General features: G+C 46.1%; 1 protein-coding gene across 2 annotated transcripts in view; it reads right to left on the bottom strand.

Annotated features, from left to right (window-relative positions):
- Positions 1-18634, bottom strand: part of GMPPA (GDP-mannose pyrophosphorylase A) — a 141032-nt gene that overhangs the window by 19192 nt on the left and 103206 nt on the right. For both annotated transcript variants that reach the window (XM_086954401.1, XM_086954400.1), the window contains exons 7-8: positions 11668-11798; positions 1505-1639 (exon numbers count right to left, since the gene is read on the bottom strand). In XM_086954401.1, coding sequence (XP_086810527.1) covers positions 1505-1639; positions 11668-11798 — 266 coding nt within the window. The remainder of the gene's footprint in view (positions 1-1504; positions 1640-11667; positions 11799-18634) is intronic.

Genomic DNA, 18634 nt, shown 5'->3' with positions numbered 1-18634 from the left:
ATGTGAGTCCCTAGCTCATTGCACCATCAGGATTCAAGCAAGCTGGGCCGAAGACGGCTGAAATGCCAGAAACCGGTCCCCGGTAGCTTGTTTCCTTCCCAGTATAAGAATTGGCTTGGTAGTTTGGTCTGCCCTGTTCCCATGATGCACTGGGCCAGGGTCAGACTAATTTGCATATAGCCAAGTTCTGAGCTGGGATGGTGCAGTGAGCTAAAAAACGGTGATGGATCAAGCCCTGATCTTTGGACTGGGTAAGAGTAGTCTGCTTAATTCAGACACTCTGTTCATCACCACCCCCTCTTCTGAATCATTATACCACATCACCACAGTTCAGCTGCTCCATCCTACTCACAAGTGTACCTGAAGAGTTGTTGCTCTTGGTGTGTAACTCACATTATATTGCCGTTCATTCTACTCTGAAAATTACTTTTTTCATCTTGCAGAATCATAAATGGTGGGAAATCTGAAAGCACCTTCTTCTGTTTTCTTTTGTGCAACCTTGACTTTACCTTTGATTTTCCAAGAGCCTGCGCATCACCCGAGTCCATCACTCCTGCCCCACATTTGTAGCCAGATGTTGTATCTCCACAGATGGGCCTAGTTTCACCCAGATACTGGTCCTGGTGTTTTATCTTCAATCGCTTAGACTGCCAGAGCCTTAACTGACAGCTTGAGACAGCAGATACCTTGTTTGCTATCGAGTGACACTTCTAGAGTCATTTAGACTCTGGTGGGTGACAGGCCAGTTTAGTGGCTGCAATGGATTTTGCTCCCCCGGCTGAAATCCTCAGTCAATCAGGTGGAGCACTCTGTGCCTTAAGTGGATTTACTTTAAAAAAAAAAACAAAAAAAAAAAACTTCCAAAGCAAAAGTTTTATTGAGGAGGGGGGATGAGAAACTAAAGGGCCTCACATGCAGGTAATGTTCTCCCAGCACATGAGAGCTGGGACCAAGAACTGCCATATCTCTCTTGTGATAAAAAAAAGTTCACTATATAACAAATACACCCTCATTGTGAGTGCCTCAAGGAATCCGATAATATCTCATTTTGGGGTCTGATGTGAATAATTACTGTACTCCCCTTCACCCATGCAAAATCGTACACAATCAGAATTTGTGTATGGTAAACAGGTTGATAATGAGGAACTGTGAAAATTCTGGTTGCAGTAAAACTAGACCTACCCGTTGTTCTCCAATCTTACCGGTCACACTCTGAATCCAGCGTTAAAATCAGTTGATGCCAAATGGGTCTATTTCCGCTCATCCTTTGGAATGAGGATAACCAAAAATGTACAACTCAGAAGTGAGAAAACACAAAGCGGAGTAGCACGCATTCCCATGAGAACGCTCTTTGCTATGATGGATTTCACCAACAGGATCAAGCTCTCGTCTCTCCAGAGCAGGTCCTTCGAAAGGATTCGGACACTCCACCACTCTAGTCAATGAACCAACCTCCTCTCACTTTCCACAACCCCAAGCATACCTGCCCTCCCTTCCTACTCACCCCGCTGATTTGATCTGACTCCAGAAGCCATCTGTTTTGTACACGTAGAGGCTGCCATGCCCAGCCAGGGCGGTGAAGATGTCCTGCTCCAGACGTATGACCTCCGCTCGGTGCCAGCCATTGGAAGTTTCCTCGCTGTGTGACAGGAAAGGAGAAGTGAGCATAGGAATGGACGACTCTGAAGGGAATGTAGGAAAAATAACTCCTGCCACTGAAAACTGTCGCCCCCTACACAACACTGCACCACTCCAGTCACTGGCTCAACTCCACAACACCCCGGCCTGCACATCAATCCTTGCCACCGTCTCTTCACATGATGTGCATTTACCCCCACAATCCAGCTTATGGCCCTTATTCCGGAGCCTCTTCTCCTTCTCAGACTAATGCACACCTTTGCAGCCATTCACACTTCCACTCTTACATACTAAGCATGCTGTCCGTACACGGACACAGCTCTCTGTGCCCGACCACCCATCCACATTCCGCAACTTGCTGTAGTCTCACAGTCCTTCATCCTCCCATGCATCTCCGTCAGGTGGCCCTTTCTAAACTGACATATTCCAAAGGTGATGGAAGGCTGCTTGCAATAAGTCTAACCGCTGGCAATGGTTTCGGCAGCACTCTCCCTTCTTCTGAACTGAAACATACCGAACGTGATGGAAGGCTGCTTGCAATAAGTCTAACCACTGGAAATGGCTTGCGTAGCACTCTCACATCTTCTGAACTTCACACAGCTCAATTGTCAGGTGATTTAAATACTTGTCCAACCCTTCTGTTCGAAGACCCGACCCATGAAGCATTTGGGTGCTTCATAGACCACCAGCTACGTAGAGATCCTGCCTCAGGGTACATGCATTAAATACGGCTCGGTCTCCGGAACGAATGAGAGACACAAACACACACACACCTCTCCTCTTCAGGACCAAGCCTCCTGTAGAACCGCACTCCTTCACCCACAGACAAGTACTCGAGTCACACAATCTTTGCACACCCCACCCTGTGAATTATCAATATCACCAGCTTCCTTCACCATGTGACAAGTGTGAGCTACTTTATTGCACCAGTGAGATACACGCGTGAATCCAAGCCCCATGTAACCATTTCACCAGGAGATCATACAGAGGTGTGACGCAGCTCTCCAGAGACTGCGGTCCTTGGACCCCAATACAGCAAAACTGGAGCCCCTTGTGTAGGGTCGCACAATGGGACAGCACCAATGGTCTATGCATGATTTCCCTACTGACTGGCCTCAATTATACCTCCAATTCAATGTCCAATGTCCCGCTCTATTAACAGAACATACAGTGTCCGACCTCCTAAAATTATGAACAAAGTGTAAAGACACCAATATTCTATCCAGTGTCTTACTAAAGTCTGTGACCCAGTGGAATGTCACCTACAGAATGTCCATGTGCTCTACTCACAGGAAACCAGCATACAGCGTCCAGGAATGCTCCCCATCATCTAGTGAGAAACCCCTAGCTGGACACCCAATGTCTCTCCAGCGTGTCCTCCCAGGAGACGACAGACATCCTATCCTGATCTCCACACCCAAAAGCCTCTGAGGTGTATGTCACTGTGAGCCGTCTAACTCAGCACACTGCACCTTTGAGTGTATACAGAACACCAGCAGCCTGTTCCCTTCCCAAGCATTTTACTCGGGACAGGTAGTTCTAATTTAGTGCATGTTGATCCAGGTGCCAATCCGGCTTTAGAAACATGCTGTGTAATCCTGGCCACGTAATATCTGGTACGGCAAGGAATCGGTGAAGCCAAACTGTTTTCTCTCTGTCAGACATGTCCGTGCTTAAACACTGTGACAGCCGAATAAAATTGAGTCATAAAAAAATATAGAATCTATCTAGGTATCTATTTGTTGTCTTTTGGTTCCCCTGAAAAACATTTTATGCACCTCTCAACCCCATCACTGCACAGGTGCAAGAGGACAGAAAACCCAACAGGAAATCTAGGGATACCGACAGAGAAATACCTGCTAGAGTCCACAACCAAAGCGAACACGCTAGCTTTGGCATACAACACCAAAAGAACTTCCTTTCTACAGCTGAGGCTAAGTGAGAGGAATAAACTGACAGAGGCTTGCAATGTACAAATCCTGACCAATCGCCTACCCACCATGTTGCACTCTTCAGCAGCACTGAGCAGCTACTGAGGATGTCAGTCTTCAGCGGATTACTTTATCACTGCCTCTCCCCATAAGAGGGAACATTATCAATACGATGATTAAATCCAACGATAAATGTCTCCCCTGGACTTAAGTCCTACATCTAACTAGCCAGGTCCCATACCAGGCCAGCCTGCTCATGCTTCTATGGCGATTCAGCAGCTCTCGTGACAAAAGGCATGCGAAGCTTAATACTGTAGCAGTAGGAAACCATGGTGGACCTCAAGAATACAAATATAGTCTACCCATTTTTACGTGTCTAACCATGTCGGACTAAAATGTTTTTGAATTTTGTTGGAAGGTAAAATGAATTTATTTCTTTAATAATAATCTTTTTTGTTGGATATTTTTTCCAAACTGTGATTGTTCTATTACATAAAAAAGCGTCAAAATGGCAGTACATCCACCGTACCTTTGCCGAATGTATGTTGGGAGCTCTGCAGAATGAACCACCCTTTTCCGTGAAGACAGGGTATGCATATTTCGTAAAAAAAAGCAGGATCTCCCATTGGAGCCCATTGTGTGACCTCAAAACTGGTCTCCAGCTAGGATGCTTGACTGTGAGTGCTGATGGATTGTGAGGCAGGACTAGGAGAAGGGGTCGACACTCACCTGATACAGGAACACCTAAATGAGGCAGGCAGGAAACAGGAGCATTGAAGGAGTGGGGGATGGAGGAGAAAAAGAGACAGCATGAATGGATATGACTGATGGGGACAAAACCGGCCAAGGACAAGGGCAATTAGACAAGAGGGTGGGGAAGGTGAAGGCTGTGAGTCAGAAGGGAGTGAAAGAAGAAGACACGAGGGAACGATTGAATGAGACAAGACGGTGAGGAGAATGAAGGCCACGAGTCAGAAGGGAGTGGAAGAAGAAGATGCGAGACAGGAGGGAAAGATGCAACGAGACAAGAGGGTGAGGAGGATAAAGGCCATGAGACAGGAGGGAGTGAAAGAAGAAGACGCAAGACAGGAGGGAAAGATGCAACGAGACAAGAGCGTGAGGAGGATAAAGGACATGAGTCAGGAGGGAGTGAAAGAAGAAGGCGCGAGACAGGAGGGAAAGATGCAACAAGAGAAGGGGCTGAGGAGGATGAAGGCCATGGGATAGAAGGAAGTGAAATAATAAGACAAGAGGGTGAAGAGGATAAAGGTCATAAGACAGAAGGGAGTGAAAGAAGAAGACGTGAGACAGGAGGGAAAGATGCAATGAGACAAGAGGGTGAATAGGATAAAGGCCATGAGACAGGAGGGAGTGGAAGAAGAAGATGCGAGACAGGAGAGATAGATGTAACGAGGCAAGAGGTTAAGGAGGAAGAAGGCCATGGGACAGAAGGGAGTGATAGAAAAAACATGAGACAGGAGGGAAGGATGCAGTGAGACAAGAGGGTGAGGAGGATAAAGGCCATGAGACAGGAGGGAGTGAAAGAAGAAGAAGTGAAACAGAAGGAAACAATGGAAATGAGACAAGAGGGGTGTAATGATGCGCCACAAGACAAGACCCAAAAGACAGGACGTGTGGTGTTTTAAGGGCATTAGACACAGGGCATGGAGGACAAAGGTAACCGGTAAAATGGGTGAGTGATGATGACCAAAAGACAGAAGGGGATGAGGGCCAACAGATGAGAGCCAGAGGAGGATGAGACTAGCCAGAAACAGGCCTTGGGTTGCTTGTGTTTAGGGAGCACTTAGCTGAGCAATGTTTCTACTGGAGCAGGACCAAGTATTGCTCACATATGGCTGGTCCTTTCAGAAGGAACAAAGGGGACAAAAAACTATATACCAACGCGTCGTTGAGTAATTGCCAGTAGCTGGCACAGGCATGCAAGCTTTCTAGCAATCATCTTTCCATTTCCCTCTGGAGGAAGATGAGGCCCAGAGGGAAAAAGGCATCTGAAACAGAAAGGGAGTGAATGATAAGGGGTAATGGAGGGGAGAAGGGTCATCAGACAAGAGTACCAAGTCAAACACCACATTAGATGAGGGCAGACAAGTACCATGAGGCGGGGGCTGCTAGGAGAGGCAGAAGGGGGGGGCAGGATGACGATGAAGAGTAAGACAGAAGTGGAAGATTTCAGGACATATGAGGAGGTGGAAGACAAAAGGACAAGACACGAGGTTTAAGGAGGCGACAAACCCATCGAAGGGGGTGCGTGAAGAGCATGATATAGAAGCGGTGAAAGTAAAACCGGATACACTGATGACAAAGGCAACGAGACAAGTGACGGTGAGGGCCTGATAGAGAGTGTGGCTGATGGGACACTACGTTACACACGATTGATAACATTAAAAGTGCATTATATACTATTGCACATTTAATGCGGCGGATAGAATAACCATCACTTTTGTGAGTATCACATCTGCAAAACTCTGAATCAGACCTTTAAAATGAGTTGTTTTCATATAGTGCTCACACAGCACTTCTGCTGTTTCTAAGTGCTGCAAGTAACAGATATTACTACCCATGCTACTCAGTTTGCCTAGATGTGCAGGGTTGGAAAGCTTTATTTGCTTTGCTGGATCCGAACTTGTGCCAGCATTTACCAGCTGCGAGCGTTCAGTTCACCAAGCCATCCTCCTATCATCATGAGACAGTAGGGATGAAGGACAAGGCCACAAGACAGGATGGACAAAGGAAGTGGGCCAAGTAAAGGAGGATACTAGAGAAGACAGACATAAAACAGAAGAGTGCGGTGACAGAAGAGACAGCAGAAGATAAACAAAGGGAGACAAAACAGGAGACATGAAGGCTATAAGACAGGGGAAAATGAAGCAAATGAGACACAAGTGGCTGAGGATGAGCGACAAGGGATATCACAGGCATGGATACACCATGCGTGTTATGTTCACGCCAGGCACAACATAGACACACTGTACATGCTGGATTAATGAAAACAATGGTGTGTACCACAAGGGATGCAAATTTAATTCAGCAACTGCAATATCAGGGCTACTGGTGGGGAGGAGGGTCTGACAGCAGCACCATGGGGAAGGGTGAGAAGCAGTGGGGGGACAAGTTGAGGAATTGACAAATACCGGGTGAGCAAAGAAAGGCAGGCTCAAGAAATCAGAAGAGAAAGGGAACAGCTGCAGGAGAGTAGATCGTTTAGAACATTTGTTACTTTGAATAAAAGTTTTCCGAGTTACTCCTTTTTACGGCAGGGTCCTCTTACGCTGTAGAGCACGGGGATAAAGAACGGTGACTGCTAAAAGAGTACCACAATTCCATGAAATCAACACTTGTTCTTGTAATGTGGACAAAACTACAACAGCAGGTGAGAGTAAACAAAAATGCACTAAAACATTACCCGTTTGAGCTTCAGAAGATGAATGGGATGCCTACAAACAGAATGCAAGTTTATTGTAGAAGGCCTGACATCATTACGAGAACCAACAACCGAAGAAAACATGACAGCAACTTGCCAACCCGAAACTGAAGGCCTGGCAGCAAAACACAAGATTGAAATCTCCCAAATAACGTGACTTGACAACAAGATGTGAGCCAGCAGTACAAGGCCTGACAACATGATGTGAGGCTGAGGTAGAAGGTGGTCAAACAGCAAGACCGAAGACTTAATCAAGTAGTACAAAAAGGCCAGGCAGCAAAATACAAAACTGCAGCAAAAGGCCTGACACCAAAAGACAAGTAAGCAATAGAAGACTGGGGGCAGCTAGATTCAAGCCTGCAGTGGATGGCCAGGGGGTAAGCCACCAGCTTGCAGTTGAAGGCCTGGTATCAACACATGAGCCTGCAGAAGAGGATCTGACATTAAGACAAGAGTCTACAGAAGGCAGCCTAATTTCAAGACACACGCCTAAGGTGTGCGGCCTGATATCAAGACATTCGTCTAGAGGACACAGCGTTGCATGACGACGAGAGCCTACAGCAAAAGGCCTAATACCAAGACATGAGGTGCATAAGGTCTGTTACGGAGGCGTGAGTCTGTAGGAGAATGCTCGACAGACAGACTGAAGTTGCAGTAGAGATGACTCCACATCAAAATGCAATCTAAAGCTCAGTAAACCAAACGTTAAAGCAACGAGACCAGAGCCTAGTGAGTAAAGGTCTTGGATCCGTCATATGGGGTTCTAGGATCTGAGTGGCAATAAAAACTTTGCTAAAACCATTTGAAGAGCATGAACTTTCTGTGCACCTTCCATCTGTTCATCTTGTCTTTCCAGGTTATCTTATCTCTTACAAGCAAGAAAAATATGATTTTTGCAGCTCTGCATCACAGATGAGCTAACAAATATATAAGATTAATGCAATGTAACTGGTTTGGGAAGGGTTAAACTTCACACTCCGATAAACATTGCAGATCAGAACCCCACATCTAAGTTCAGCTCAGACACCGTTTTCAAACTTGTGGTTAAAAGTGTAGTCAGGGCATAGCATGAAGGGATGTGTTCCTGATGTTTGGTGCAATTGCCACCAAAGCATGGGCCACCATTGTCCTTCATGGTTCAGTCTGCTTTGAGACATCTCCATCTTGTTATGGCGGTCGTGCAGCTTCTGTATTTGACTTGGTCTCCCGTTCTAAGAACAAATTTCTTTTCATAACGTGTTTCAGCCGTCCAATCAAAGTGAAATAAAAATACTCAGGCTAGTAGTCAAGAGAGAATTTGAAAATTATATCTGCAATTCCTCTTGGTTGTCAACAACAAGTGGATTAAATTTACATCTCTTCTAAGGACAGTTCCTTGGATAAGAAAGTAAAACACGGTTTATCACTGGGAAAAAGGACGTGCCGGCACAAATGAAGCATCTATCACAGCAATAGGACTGTGCTGTCTGAATGACCTCTCAATGGCATCATGTGTTTTCAGCTCACTCCAGGTGATCAATGCAGGCTTGAGGAAATCTTCCCATTCTCATTAAGAATAACCACTTGATTGGAACAAATATCGGGGCGACTTGTGTTCCACCTGCTATCACCTCCCAAGAGGAACCTGTAACGCCTTGAGTCCTGAATTTGTTTGGACCACCTGTGTGGCTCAATGTAAAGATGTAATTGTAATTTAACGCAGCTTTATTCCTCCTATCTGTACGCATAATGTTGATTCTCTGTGTCTATAAAAAGAGTAAAAAAAAAAAAAACACACACACACACTTGAGAAATCCTTTGGTCCAGGTCCCTACATAATGAAGACTGCACAGGGTTCAGTCACCTACAGATTGTGCTTGAAAACGCCGAGCGAGCCACTGCCAAAAACAAACCTTTGAAGCCCTTTTTTTGAGAGTTTGCCCATCGGCCCTTCCTCTGCGATGTTCAAGGACATGCCAGCACACTTAACAAATGCTATCAGAATAAAATTTGTTAACGAAAATTAGGGGTCAGCTGCATCCACTGGCTATTAACGAAATGAACAAAGCTCCTGAAGAAGGCCACGATATATGTCACGGTGTTGTGACATTCCAAGCACACCCTGTAAATAGCAGCGATTCAGACAGTGCAGATCACAGAGTACATGATCACTGGAAGAGACTCAATGGCCTAAGAAAATGGGGAAAGACAATATTCTAAGTCTCCTGAGCAGGTGCTATAAGAAAACGTATCTTAAGACAAAGCTATATGTTGGCTTTAGGTTAGGTGCTGGCTTACAGATTATTACATGAATATACTTGTGTTTTGCAGTAGAAGGATGTGTGTGTAGAGGTATTAAAGACAAGAATGTGATCCTACTGTTTCACAAGTGAATCGTTTGAGATGTGGAGCCTTTAGACAACTAGAAGTGCAGGACTGCGATCACTTTACACAGCAAGGAGACTACAGGGAACAACAAAGGCTTGGGGCAATAAGCGAGAGGCAGGAGGCAGTGAGCATATAGTCAGGGGCAACTAATGGCCCGCAGCAAAGAGCAAACGGCCCGGGGCAAAGAGCAAACGGCCCGGGGCAAAGAGCAAACGGCCCGGGGCAAAGAGCAAACGGCCAGGGGCAAAGAGCAAACGGCCAGGGGCAAGGAGCAAAGGGCCCGGGGCAAAGAGCAAAGGGCCCGAGGCAAAGGGCAAACGGCCCGAGGCAAAGGGCAAACGGCACGGGGCAAAGGGCAAACGGCACGGGGCAAAGAGCAAACGGCACGGGGCAAGGAGCAGTAGATAATATAAGCGACAGGCAATGAACAAGAAGTAGACGGCTTGAGGTGATGTCACAGAGACTACAAGAAAAGAGCAAGAAGCAGATAAAAATGGGTGACGGGCTACTGGTAACGGGTAAGATGCTACAGTGAATGATCAAAACCAGCAATAGGTTGTTACGTGTAAGGGGTGATAGTACAGGAGGAAAGTAGTCAGTGAGTGACCGCATGGAAGCAGTGAGTGACAGCATGGAGGCAGTGAGTGACAGCATGGAGGCAGTGAGTGACAGCATGGAGGCAGTGAGTGACAGCATGGAGGCAGGGAGTGACAGCATGGAGGCAGTGAGTGACAGTATGGAGCCTAGGTCAAAGGTAAGATGAGCTGTGTGCAGTACTGGAAGAAAAGGTGCAGAGCAAGGGAGTAGTCAATGCACAGTAAGGGAGGTTTAAACCGGCACTGTATAGTGTGAACACCATGCAGTGCGCAGGGTGCAGTATGGAGATTAGAGGCAGATTGGCATACGATGGTGGAGAGAAAGAGGGAGTAAGATTTAACTTGTGCTGGTGCCTTCATAGCTGTTGAGAGCGAGACTGCAGCTTCTTGGATGGGAACAGAGGAAAGCAAAAGTAGCCTAACATTTAGGTCCCCAGTAGCATTATGGACACCGAGAAAGGGCTTACTGCCAGCAGTGCACATAAGTTAGAGGAGAGGGAGAGCTGTTAAGAGAGGCAGGGGTCTTGATGCAAATCCAAAGGGAGGGATTGAGGTGCTGCCTGCACTGGAAGAATTGAGAATGGCCATGTGCAGTGTACAGGAAGGAGCAGATGACAGTGGGTTCAGTGGAGGTTGAAGGAGGGAGCTAGGCCAACAATATGCAAGCAGCAGAGGGTGCTGTTGTGTGCATTCCCTGTTACAAGTCCTGCTAACTGAAAAGGGAGTATCAAGAAGGCGGTAAGAGCATCTGGAGCTGCGCTTAGAGCGGCGTTATTTTATTTAAGTTTAAGTTAGGGTGACACAGTGATACAGAGCAGAAGAACCCCTGAAAGACTCATCTGCTGGCGTATAGAGGGGTTAGATGTGAAGGTGGGTGAGGGAAGCGGAGAAACGAATGTGCTGCGTCACCCTGTGCTTGCAATCCTGAGGCTCTTCTGGAAGGTGTAGCGACAGAGACTAAGGTAAGATACTGATTAATGCCCACAGTGGCACCTTCTGCTTGTAGTGTGGTTGCTTGAAAGCTCAGAAAGGCGTGCTTGTGGTCTCTCTTACTCACAGATGCACAACCTGCTCCATAGCAGGGTTAGGAGCAGTGGTGCTTTCACTCACACCTGCACTTCCTACTGGTCGTTAGTGGGAGAGAGGGTAGTGGGGCAGGAGGATGCCAAGGTTGGTAGTTAGTGGGGGTAGAAGGATGCTCTTCTGGTTGGCCTCGCTCACAGCTGCACCTGCGGCTGACAGCTAAGGATACGCGAGGGGCCAGGTGACGGTTGTTGGTTTCAATCCCTCTTCCTGGTAGGTAAGGAGAAGTGAATGATCAGCAGGCTAGAAGTAAGCTCTGGTGGTCGCAGTAACAAATGCACCTCCTGTTGGTAGCTGATGATCAGTGACGGGTAAGCAGGGGGTAGGAGGACCCGCTGGTGATCACCGTCACTCACAGTTACAACAGCTGCTTGTAGCGAAATAGGCATGAGGGGTTAAACAGGAGTAGAAGGATACTATGGTGGTCGCCCCTATTTACAGTTGCAGCTCTTGCTGGTAGCGAAGGAGGAGTGAGAGGTCAAGATGGAGGCAACAGGGGGTAAGAGGGTGATCTGGTGGTTGGCATCATTCATACATTCACCTCCTACTGTCAGCTAAGGAGAGGGGAAGGGTTAGTAGAGGGTAGGAGGACACTCAACGTCACACTCACATTTGCACCTCCTGTTGATTGCGCTGGAAGACTTCTCCAATGTGCTGGAAGATAGCCGGCGTAAAGAGGTAAATGCCGCAGTTGATGATGTCACTGACAAATGTTTCAGGTTTCTCCACATAATGCAGCACCTGAAACAAAGGGGCAAAATCGAAGATGTGATTGCAGAGTAAATGAACAGTGAAGCGTTGTCAAGTGACAATGTGCCTAACAGAGACATCAACAAGCAAAGAACAACTGCTCAACTCAAAATAGAAAGATGTCAACTACATGCTAAAACAAGTACTGGCAAAACCAACAGGTCCAGCCTACTTTATGGGAAAAAGGTTCTTTGTTCTAATGGCTGTACGTTGTGTGGGGCGCGTAGATGCACAAATATGGCATACAAGGAGTAACGGGTGGATAGAACTGTAGCAATTCTGCTTTGACAGTGCGAGTCCTTGGCCAGCAGACTGTTTCCAAGTTACACAGAACAAGAGGTGTTGGACCTAGAGTGTAGAACTTTCCTTATGGGATAGCAGAACTCGATTATTGGCTCATTCCTTACATAGCAGAACAATCTTCACCTTAGGACAATCTCAGAAGTCAACACCTGTACAGCAGAGTTACCTTCTAGGTCCTGCAACCTCACAAATCAAAGGAACCAGCCCAGATGACCATCAAGCAGCACAGAAAATACAGGCCCGACACAGATTAACATTAAGTGGTAGCCCCGGCCTAATTCATGCCGTTGGCAGAACTAGGACCCTGGGATCCGAACAATGTTGGACAAGGAAGACAGTGCAGTGTGGCAAATGGGCGAGTTATATAGTGAGATATTATAATAGTGATACAAGTGAGGGGTGTTGTAAAAGAATTATAGTATGTGAAAGGATTGAGCAATTTGTTTTGTTCTGATATGAGTATGTATCACTGATAAATAAAATATTTTGCCAGTCTTTCCTTTGGGACTGGGTGTGACAGGCGCTCACTGGTACCAGAGTCTGAGAAAATCAGCCTGGTGACCAATGGCGGCCGGTAATGAGACACTCATTCACAGCAGGCACTCAAATATACATACACATTTATACAACACACACCAAACCTGAAAAACTACTTACTGGCTGCAGCACTGATCTTGGCCTCCGAGGTTCCTGGAGGAGGAGGCAGTCCTCAACTGTTACCGATTGGCACTCTGCCTTGGGCACATCAGACCTTAAAACTGAAGAGCCCAGATCCGAGGCAGGTCATGTCCACAGGGCTACGACACCTTCAGCCTGGCAATGTTCAGCTCAGGCAGCTAGGCTCTAGCAGCCTGAACATAAAGAGTGCCTGTCAGGCGGACCTTTGCTCATCCTGAGAGACACTATTTATGTCTCCAAAAGAGTGGAATGCAGGTCCCCTCCATACCCTTAAGGACGGGAGACTGCTGCTGCTGCTGGGGATAGCACTTCAGGAACTATCTGGTGCGCTCTACTGTTGGGCTCGCACTGATGGCAGGCAGGACTTATGATGCCACTGGCAAAATCCGACACCCCCAAGTCTGAGACAGTTGCCGTACACTTGTACAACAGCATGCTAATTCCAAATATTCTACACCGGCAGGACAGCCGCATCCAGCTCATACCATAGACTGCCCATCTCAACTATTTCATGTCAAGGACCAAGTTCTATTGAAAGCCTTAAGCCAACCATTCCCTTGCCCTCGGCTTTGGCATTTTTTCACATAATCAAAATTGGCACTAAGTCCACAACATTAAGGGAATGTCGCACAGTCAAATGCATCACATCCTTTTTTATTTTTACAAACCCGCTTGATCTGTCATCCCAAATCCAATATTAACAGCCTCTGTAAGCGACTCCTAATCACCACTGACACTAGTAAATTGGACCAAAGTGATTCACAAACTCAACCTTCAGAACAAGCTTGTGAGGAAAGACAGAGACTACAGCAAACCCCAATGCATAGCCAGGGACACTGCCAATCCCACCGGCATAACAGCAGCTTAAAAGCTAGGAAGTAAGTGGCTCATTGGCTTGACATAGGCTATTAACCAGACTGAATGTTCCTCATGGAAAAAAGCACTGTCATTTGCATGACACCAAAGAGGCACCTTGACGTGGCCCAACACTCAGAAGTCTAGATTCCGCAATGTGGCGTTATGAAACTGGGACCCACCAACGGCCTTCGTAGTGCCTCAATAAAATGTGATCTCATTATTCGCTAGATGTAACAAATGCAGATTCAATTTAGCACGTACTTGATTAAAGATTGCATGTGGTATCACTCCGGAGCAGGTGACAATATTACTTCATTTCCTGGCATAATCCGCACCCTATTAGGCACTGCTGATTGGTTCCAGCATATTGAATTGTGAGTTATCAGAAAAGAACACAGGAAATGTCTGTGATTGTTCATGTGATGCCTCAAGATCAGTGCTCTAACATGTGCCTCTCCTCCCATCCGACCGGAGAGTTTGCCTCTACTGTGACTCCGTCTCTACCAACTTTCAAGACGTGAAGAAGAGGCGGACGTGAAGCTGGCTCTAAACTGATTTGCAGTCTAATTGCCGCGAAGAGGGGTGTGAATAACAGTGTTGTCTGTGCCCATTGTTTCAGTTGCCATCATTTTAGTTAGCAATGCAACGGGTATGCCGAGCATTAGGGACATGCCTTACGAGAACGGGTGGACCGATCACAACCAGGCAGTGGATGTGGTCTTCAGTTGTCCCTAGGTGCGTCACTTTAACCTGCTGCTGTCTATTGCCCCAGGCATCACTCAGTGAAGCCAATAGCATAACCTCGCTTGACATTTTACACTAAGATGCTTTGGCTCTGCGTATTATTGCAGCTGTAGAGTCTCCAGAGGTGGATTCCTTTCCCTGTTGTCCCCAGTTTACTTGTGTCTCTTCTGGATGTGAATGTCTAAAGTAAGGAGGGTAAATGCTTTCACTCACCCTGTATGACAGGACAAATCCTGAATGGCTGTAATAGGAGCTGCCCCAGATGTGACTGACATTGGCAACAAAGTCAATGGGTGAGGAGGTCGATTGACCCGTTGTCGACCCAAAGTATGACACTATGTGGACTGATCCAGTTGGTAAGTGACTTTGGAGCACAGCATTGTCTGAAGGCGGCTGGACCAAAGTACCCATCTTATTTCTTTGTTTTTTATTGATTATATAAACCTTGAAGATTAAGAAAAAACTGTCCCTAGCCCAGACCTAAAAACAGGAGGTAATTTTACATTTGACCACATACTGCAGCAAAGTTACTATCTTGTGTTCTACTTGTAGGTGGTTGTTAAACAATAGGTCTCCACAGGATATTCTAAATTTTGTCTTTTTATGTAAATATATTACACACCCCCGGCAATTGCATCATAAACCATATTTAAAAGCCAGGGTTTTAGACAGGCTCAAATTACGCTTTTGCACATGCAACTTTTGTAGACTGAACACACTTTATTTGTGGTAACCCACTTTTTAAGAGCAATGGTGAGATCTAGGAAATCTTGGAACGATTAAGATAGAGGGGAGCGCTCGGCAAGTTGTTAATAGTTCTAATTAGATACCGGGAAATAACAGTAAACATTGAGACAAAGGCATAATTCAGTGACCCTGCTAGAGGAGTATATAATGTGTTGTTACCCTCTTTGTGATAACAAAATGAATGAGTCCTTTTACCATTACTTGATTAATCGTTTTTAATGTATTTTATCTTTTATGGCTGTATGCTTTCCTGAATAAAGATTGTATTATTAATATTACTTGTAGGGAGTACATTTATGGGCTCTTGTGGTTGTCACCCAGGGAGGCATGAGCGGGCCCCCACACAGAACGTTTTCTCTTCATGGGTAAGAAATTCACCCCTTTTTCTATTACATCCATGGAGACATTTTTGTTTTTTTTAATTCCAATTTCACTCTACAGCCAAAATAGGAAGATTTTACCTAATCTGCACTGTAGCAAGTGTTGTCCAAACCTAATCCTGAGCTCAAACACATCTTTAATTGAACCCTTTTTCAGTGCTAGCCCCACCAATACCTCGCCACACTGCCTTCACAACCAGACTATATCGGCACGGTGCTACAATACTTATTTATTTATTTATTCATTACATTTATAAGGCGCAACAGATACCCTAAAAATGCTTCCCGGCGCCATAACGGACTAGGTGCAGAAATAGAGCGGAAGTGAGTGGTTACTGGTCACATAGCAAGGTCTTAAGGGCTCTGCGAAATCGTGTGTAGTCAGAGGAAGTGCATTCCAGAGGGTCGGACCAAGATAAGAAAAAGATCTACCGCCCATCCTGGCGAGTTTGAACCTAGGCACCTTGAAATTGCCAAGAGTGGCCAACCTCAAATGACGAACAAGGGATTGTAAATACTGAGGTGCAGTGCCAAAATTAATCTTAAACATGTAACTCAGGGCTTTGAACTTGATTCGGTTCTCCACCCCGAGCCAATGTAAGTCGCGGAGAGACCCGAAGATGGATGAAGCTCTAGGAACTCTACAAAGAAGTCTTGCTGTGGAGTTCTGTACCAGCTGTAGTCTACGGATCACAGCCTTGTTAGAGCCCAGGTACAGAATATTACCGTAGTCCAGCCGTGAGGTAATGAGGGCATGAACCACTGTTTTTGTGTGGAGGTAGGCAGCATCCAGATGATCTTCCTGAGCCATTTCAGGATGGTAGAGCACACCACGGTAACCTTGGTTGCTTGATGGTGCATTGTCAAGGCGTCATCAATGGTTATGCCCAGATTGCGGACATGGCATCTCAGCTAGTTGTAGTAGTTGCTATTCCTCCATTTTGCAATATCACTGAGGTCCTGCTGAAGGAGAGATGGAGTACAGGGGTCGGTGTTAGAAACAGAGATGATGATCTGGGAGTCGTCGGCATACGTAAAGCGCGTCAGACCAGCTAGTTCCGCTATGTCCACTAAAGGCCTGACGTACAGGTTAAAAAGCAGTGGGCTTTGAATAGAGCCCTGAGGTACCCCGTACGATTACGAGAGAGTGGTTGAGCAGGCTGTAGCAGAAAAGATTTGGAAAAGTGCGGTTGTCCAGAAAGGATGTAATCCAGTGTAGGGCAGAGCCGCGGATACCAAGGGACCTCAATGTCTTCATTAAAATGGGGAGGGAGATTGTGTTGAACGCTGCGCTGAGGTCCAACAATATGAGCGCCACTGTCTCAAACGCATCTAGATTATATTGTAGCCTCTCCGTGACTCCCAACAGTGTAGTCTCAGTGGAGAATATGGTTCGGAAGTCGGATTGAGAGGGGTGAAGAATATTATTTGATTTAATGAACTGTGAGAGGTGGGGGTGAATACGTCTCTCGAGAATTTTAGAAAAGGCTGGCAGAAGGTAAATGGGTCGGTAATTAGAGAGACTGTCAGGGTCAGCAGTGGGTTTCTTCAGAAGAGGGGTCACCATAGCATGTTTCCACTGTGAGGGAACCGTTGATTCCCGTAGAGTGGAGTTAAGAGTGTTTAAGATGACATGCTGATGGGGGGTATCAAGCTGTTTCAGTATTGAGATTGGGAGAGGGTCTTTAGGGGAGCCAGACTTGACTTTATCTCGTAGGACTTTAAGGGAGACTTTATTTAGAAGGGGCAAACAGTCTAGGTAGGAAGAACATATGTTAGACTCCGTGGAGAGCTCCAAGTGGGGAGTGACCACTGGGTCACTATTCTGGGGCAAGATTAAGGATTTCTGTATCGTAAGCCTGCTAGTATGGGACTTAGTGATTTCTAAATGTATTCTTTCGATGTTGTCCATAATAAAGCAGGCAAGATCGTCACACTGACGTTTGTTAAGAGGTAAAGGCTTTGCAGTAGTTTCAGATCCGGCCAGTTCTTTCACTAGCCCGAAGAGAGTTTAGGGGCAATTGGCAGCTTCCGAAATAGTTTTAGAGGCAAAGCTGGCCCTAGCTGGGTTACAAAGGTTGTGGTAGCATTTCCTAGCCCTAAAATAGGTGTTCCTGGATTCCAGTGCATAATCTTTCCTCAAGCGCCGTTCCAATGCTTTGCATTTGTTTTTTTCAGTTTTTAAGATGTCGTTGAACCAAGGGGCTGGGGGTCGATGGCTGTTAAGACGTTTATTAGAAAGGGGAATGCAGGAATCGATTGCATCTGAAAGCCAATTGAGAACATTAGTGGACACCACACCAAGGGGATGGTTAGATGAGGGTACATTGGAATACAGAAGAGTGTTTAAAGCGTTTATGTCTAATTTTTCAGTCCCGTTTAGGGATTTTAAGAGAAGGACAAGATGGAGTTGATGAGGTAGGGAGAGTGAGTCTGAATTTGCATAAGAAGTGGTCAGACCAGCAAATGTGCGTAGCCGGGGCACAATGGATATGGGGAAGGCTTGAGAAAATGGGATCTAGCAGGTGACCTGCTTTGTGAGTAGGAACGGAGTTGCATAAATTGATATTCATGGTGGCCAGATCGGAGATAAAGTTACTACAAATAGAATTAGAAAGGTTGTCTAGATGTAAATTCAGGTCGCCTAAAAGCAAGAAGGTTTTTGAACTCAAAAGTAGCGGGGTGATATAGGTGGGAAACGATTGGGCCCACGAGGTAGGGTGTCCTGGCGGGCGTTAGACTAATAGGGCGGAGAGTGTGAAATTAGGGTTTACGGCTAATTTGAAGAGGGCGGCTTCACAAACAGGAATGTCCAATGGATCAAATCTGCATTGTAGAGGGTTTTTAAAAATAATAGCTATACCCCCACCCGATTTGGACATTCTGTCCTTACAATGGCATAGTTAGAAGGTAATGCTGCGACAACGTTGGGACCGGCGCGCTCATGAAGCCAGGTTTCCGTAAGAAACAGAGCATCAGGCTGCTCATCAAGAAGAAGGTTAAAAATGTACAATTTGTGTTTAAGGAGTGAGCGACAGTTGAGACTGAGGAATGCAAGGTCATTGGTGGGGGGGGAACAGTCGTTTGAGTGTTGTGATTGAGTCCAGTTAGTATAGG

Source organism: Lissotriton vulgaris, chromosome 2_1 (genome assembly GCF_964263255.1).
Source record: "Lissotriton vulgaris chromosome 2_1, aLisVul1.2, whole genome shotgun sequence".
Classification (NCBI taxonomy): Eukaryota; Metazoa; Chordata; class Amphibia; order Caudata; family Salamandridae; genus Lissotriton; species Lissotriton vulgaris.
Note: the sequence above shows the minus strand (reverse complement) of the source record. Positions and strands in the feature narration are given on the sequence as shown.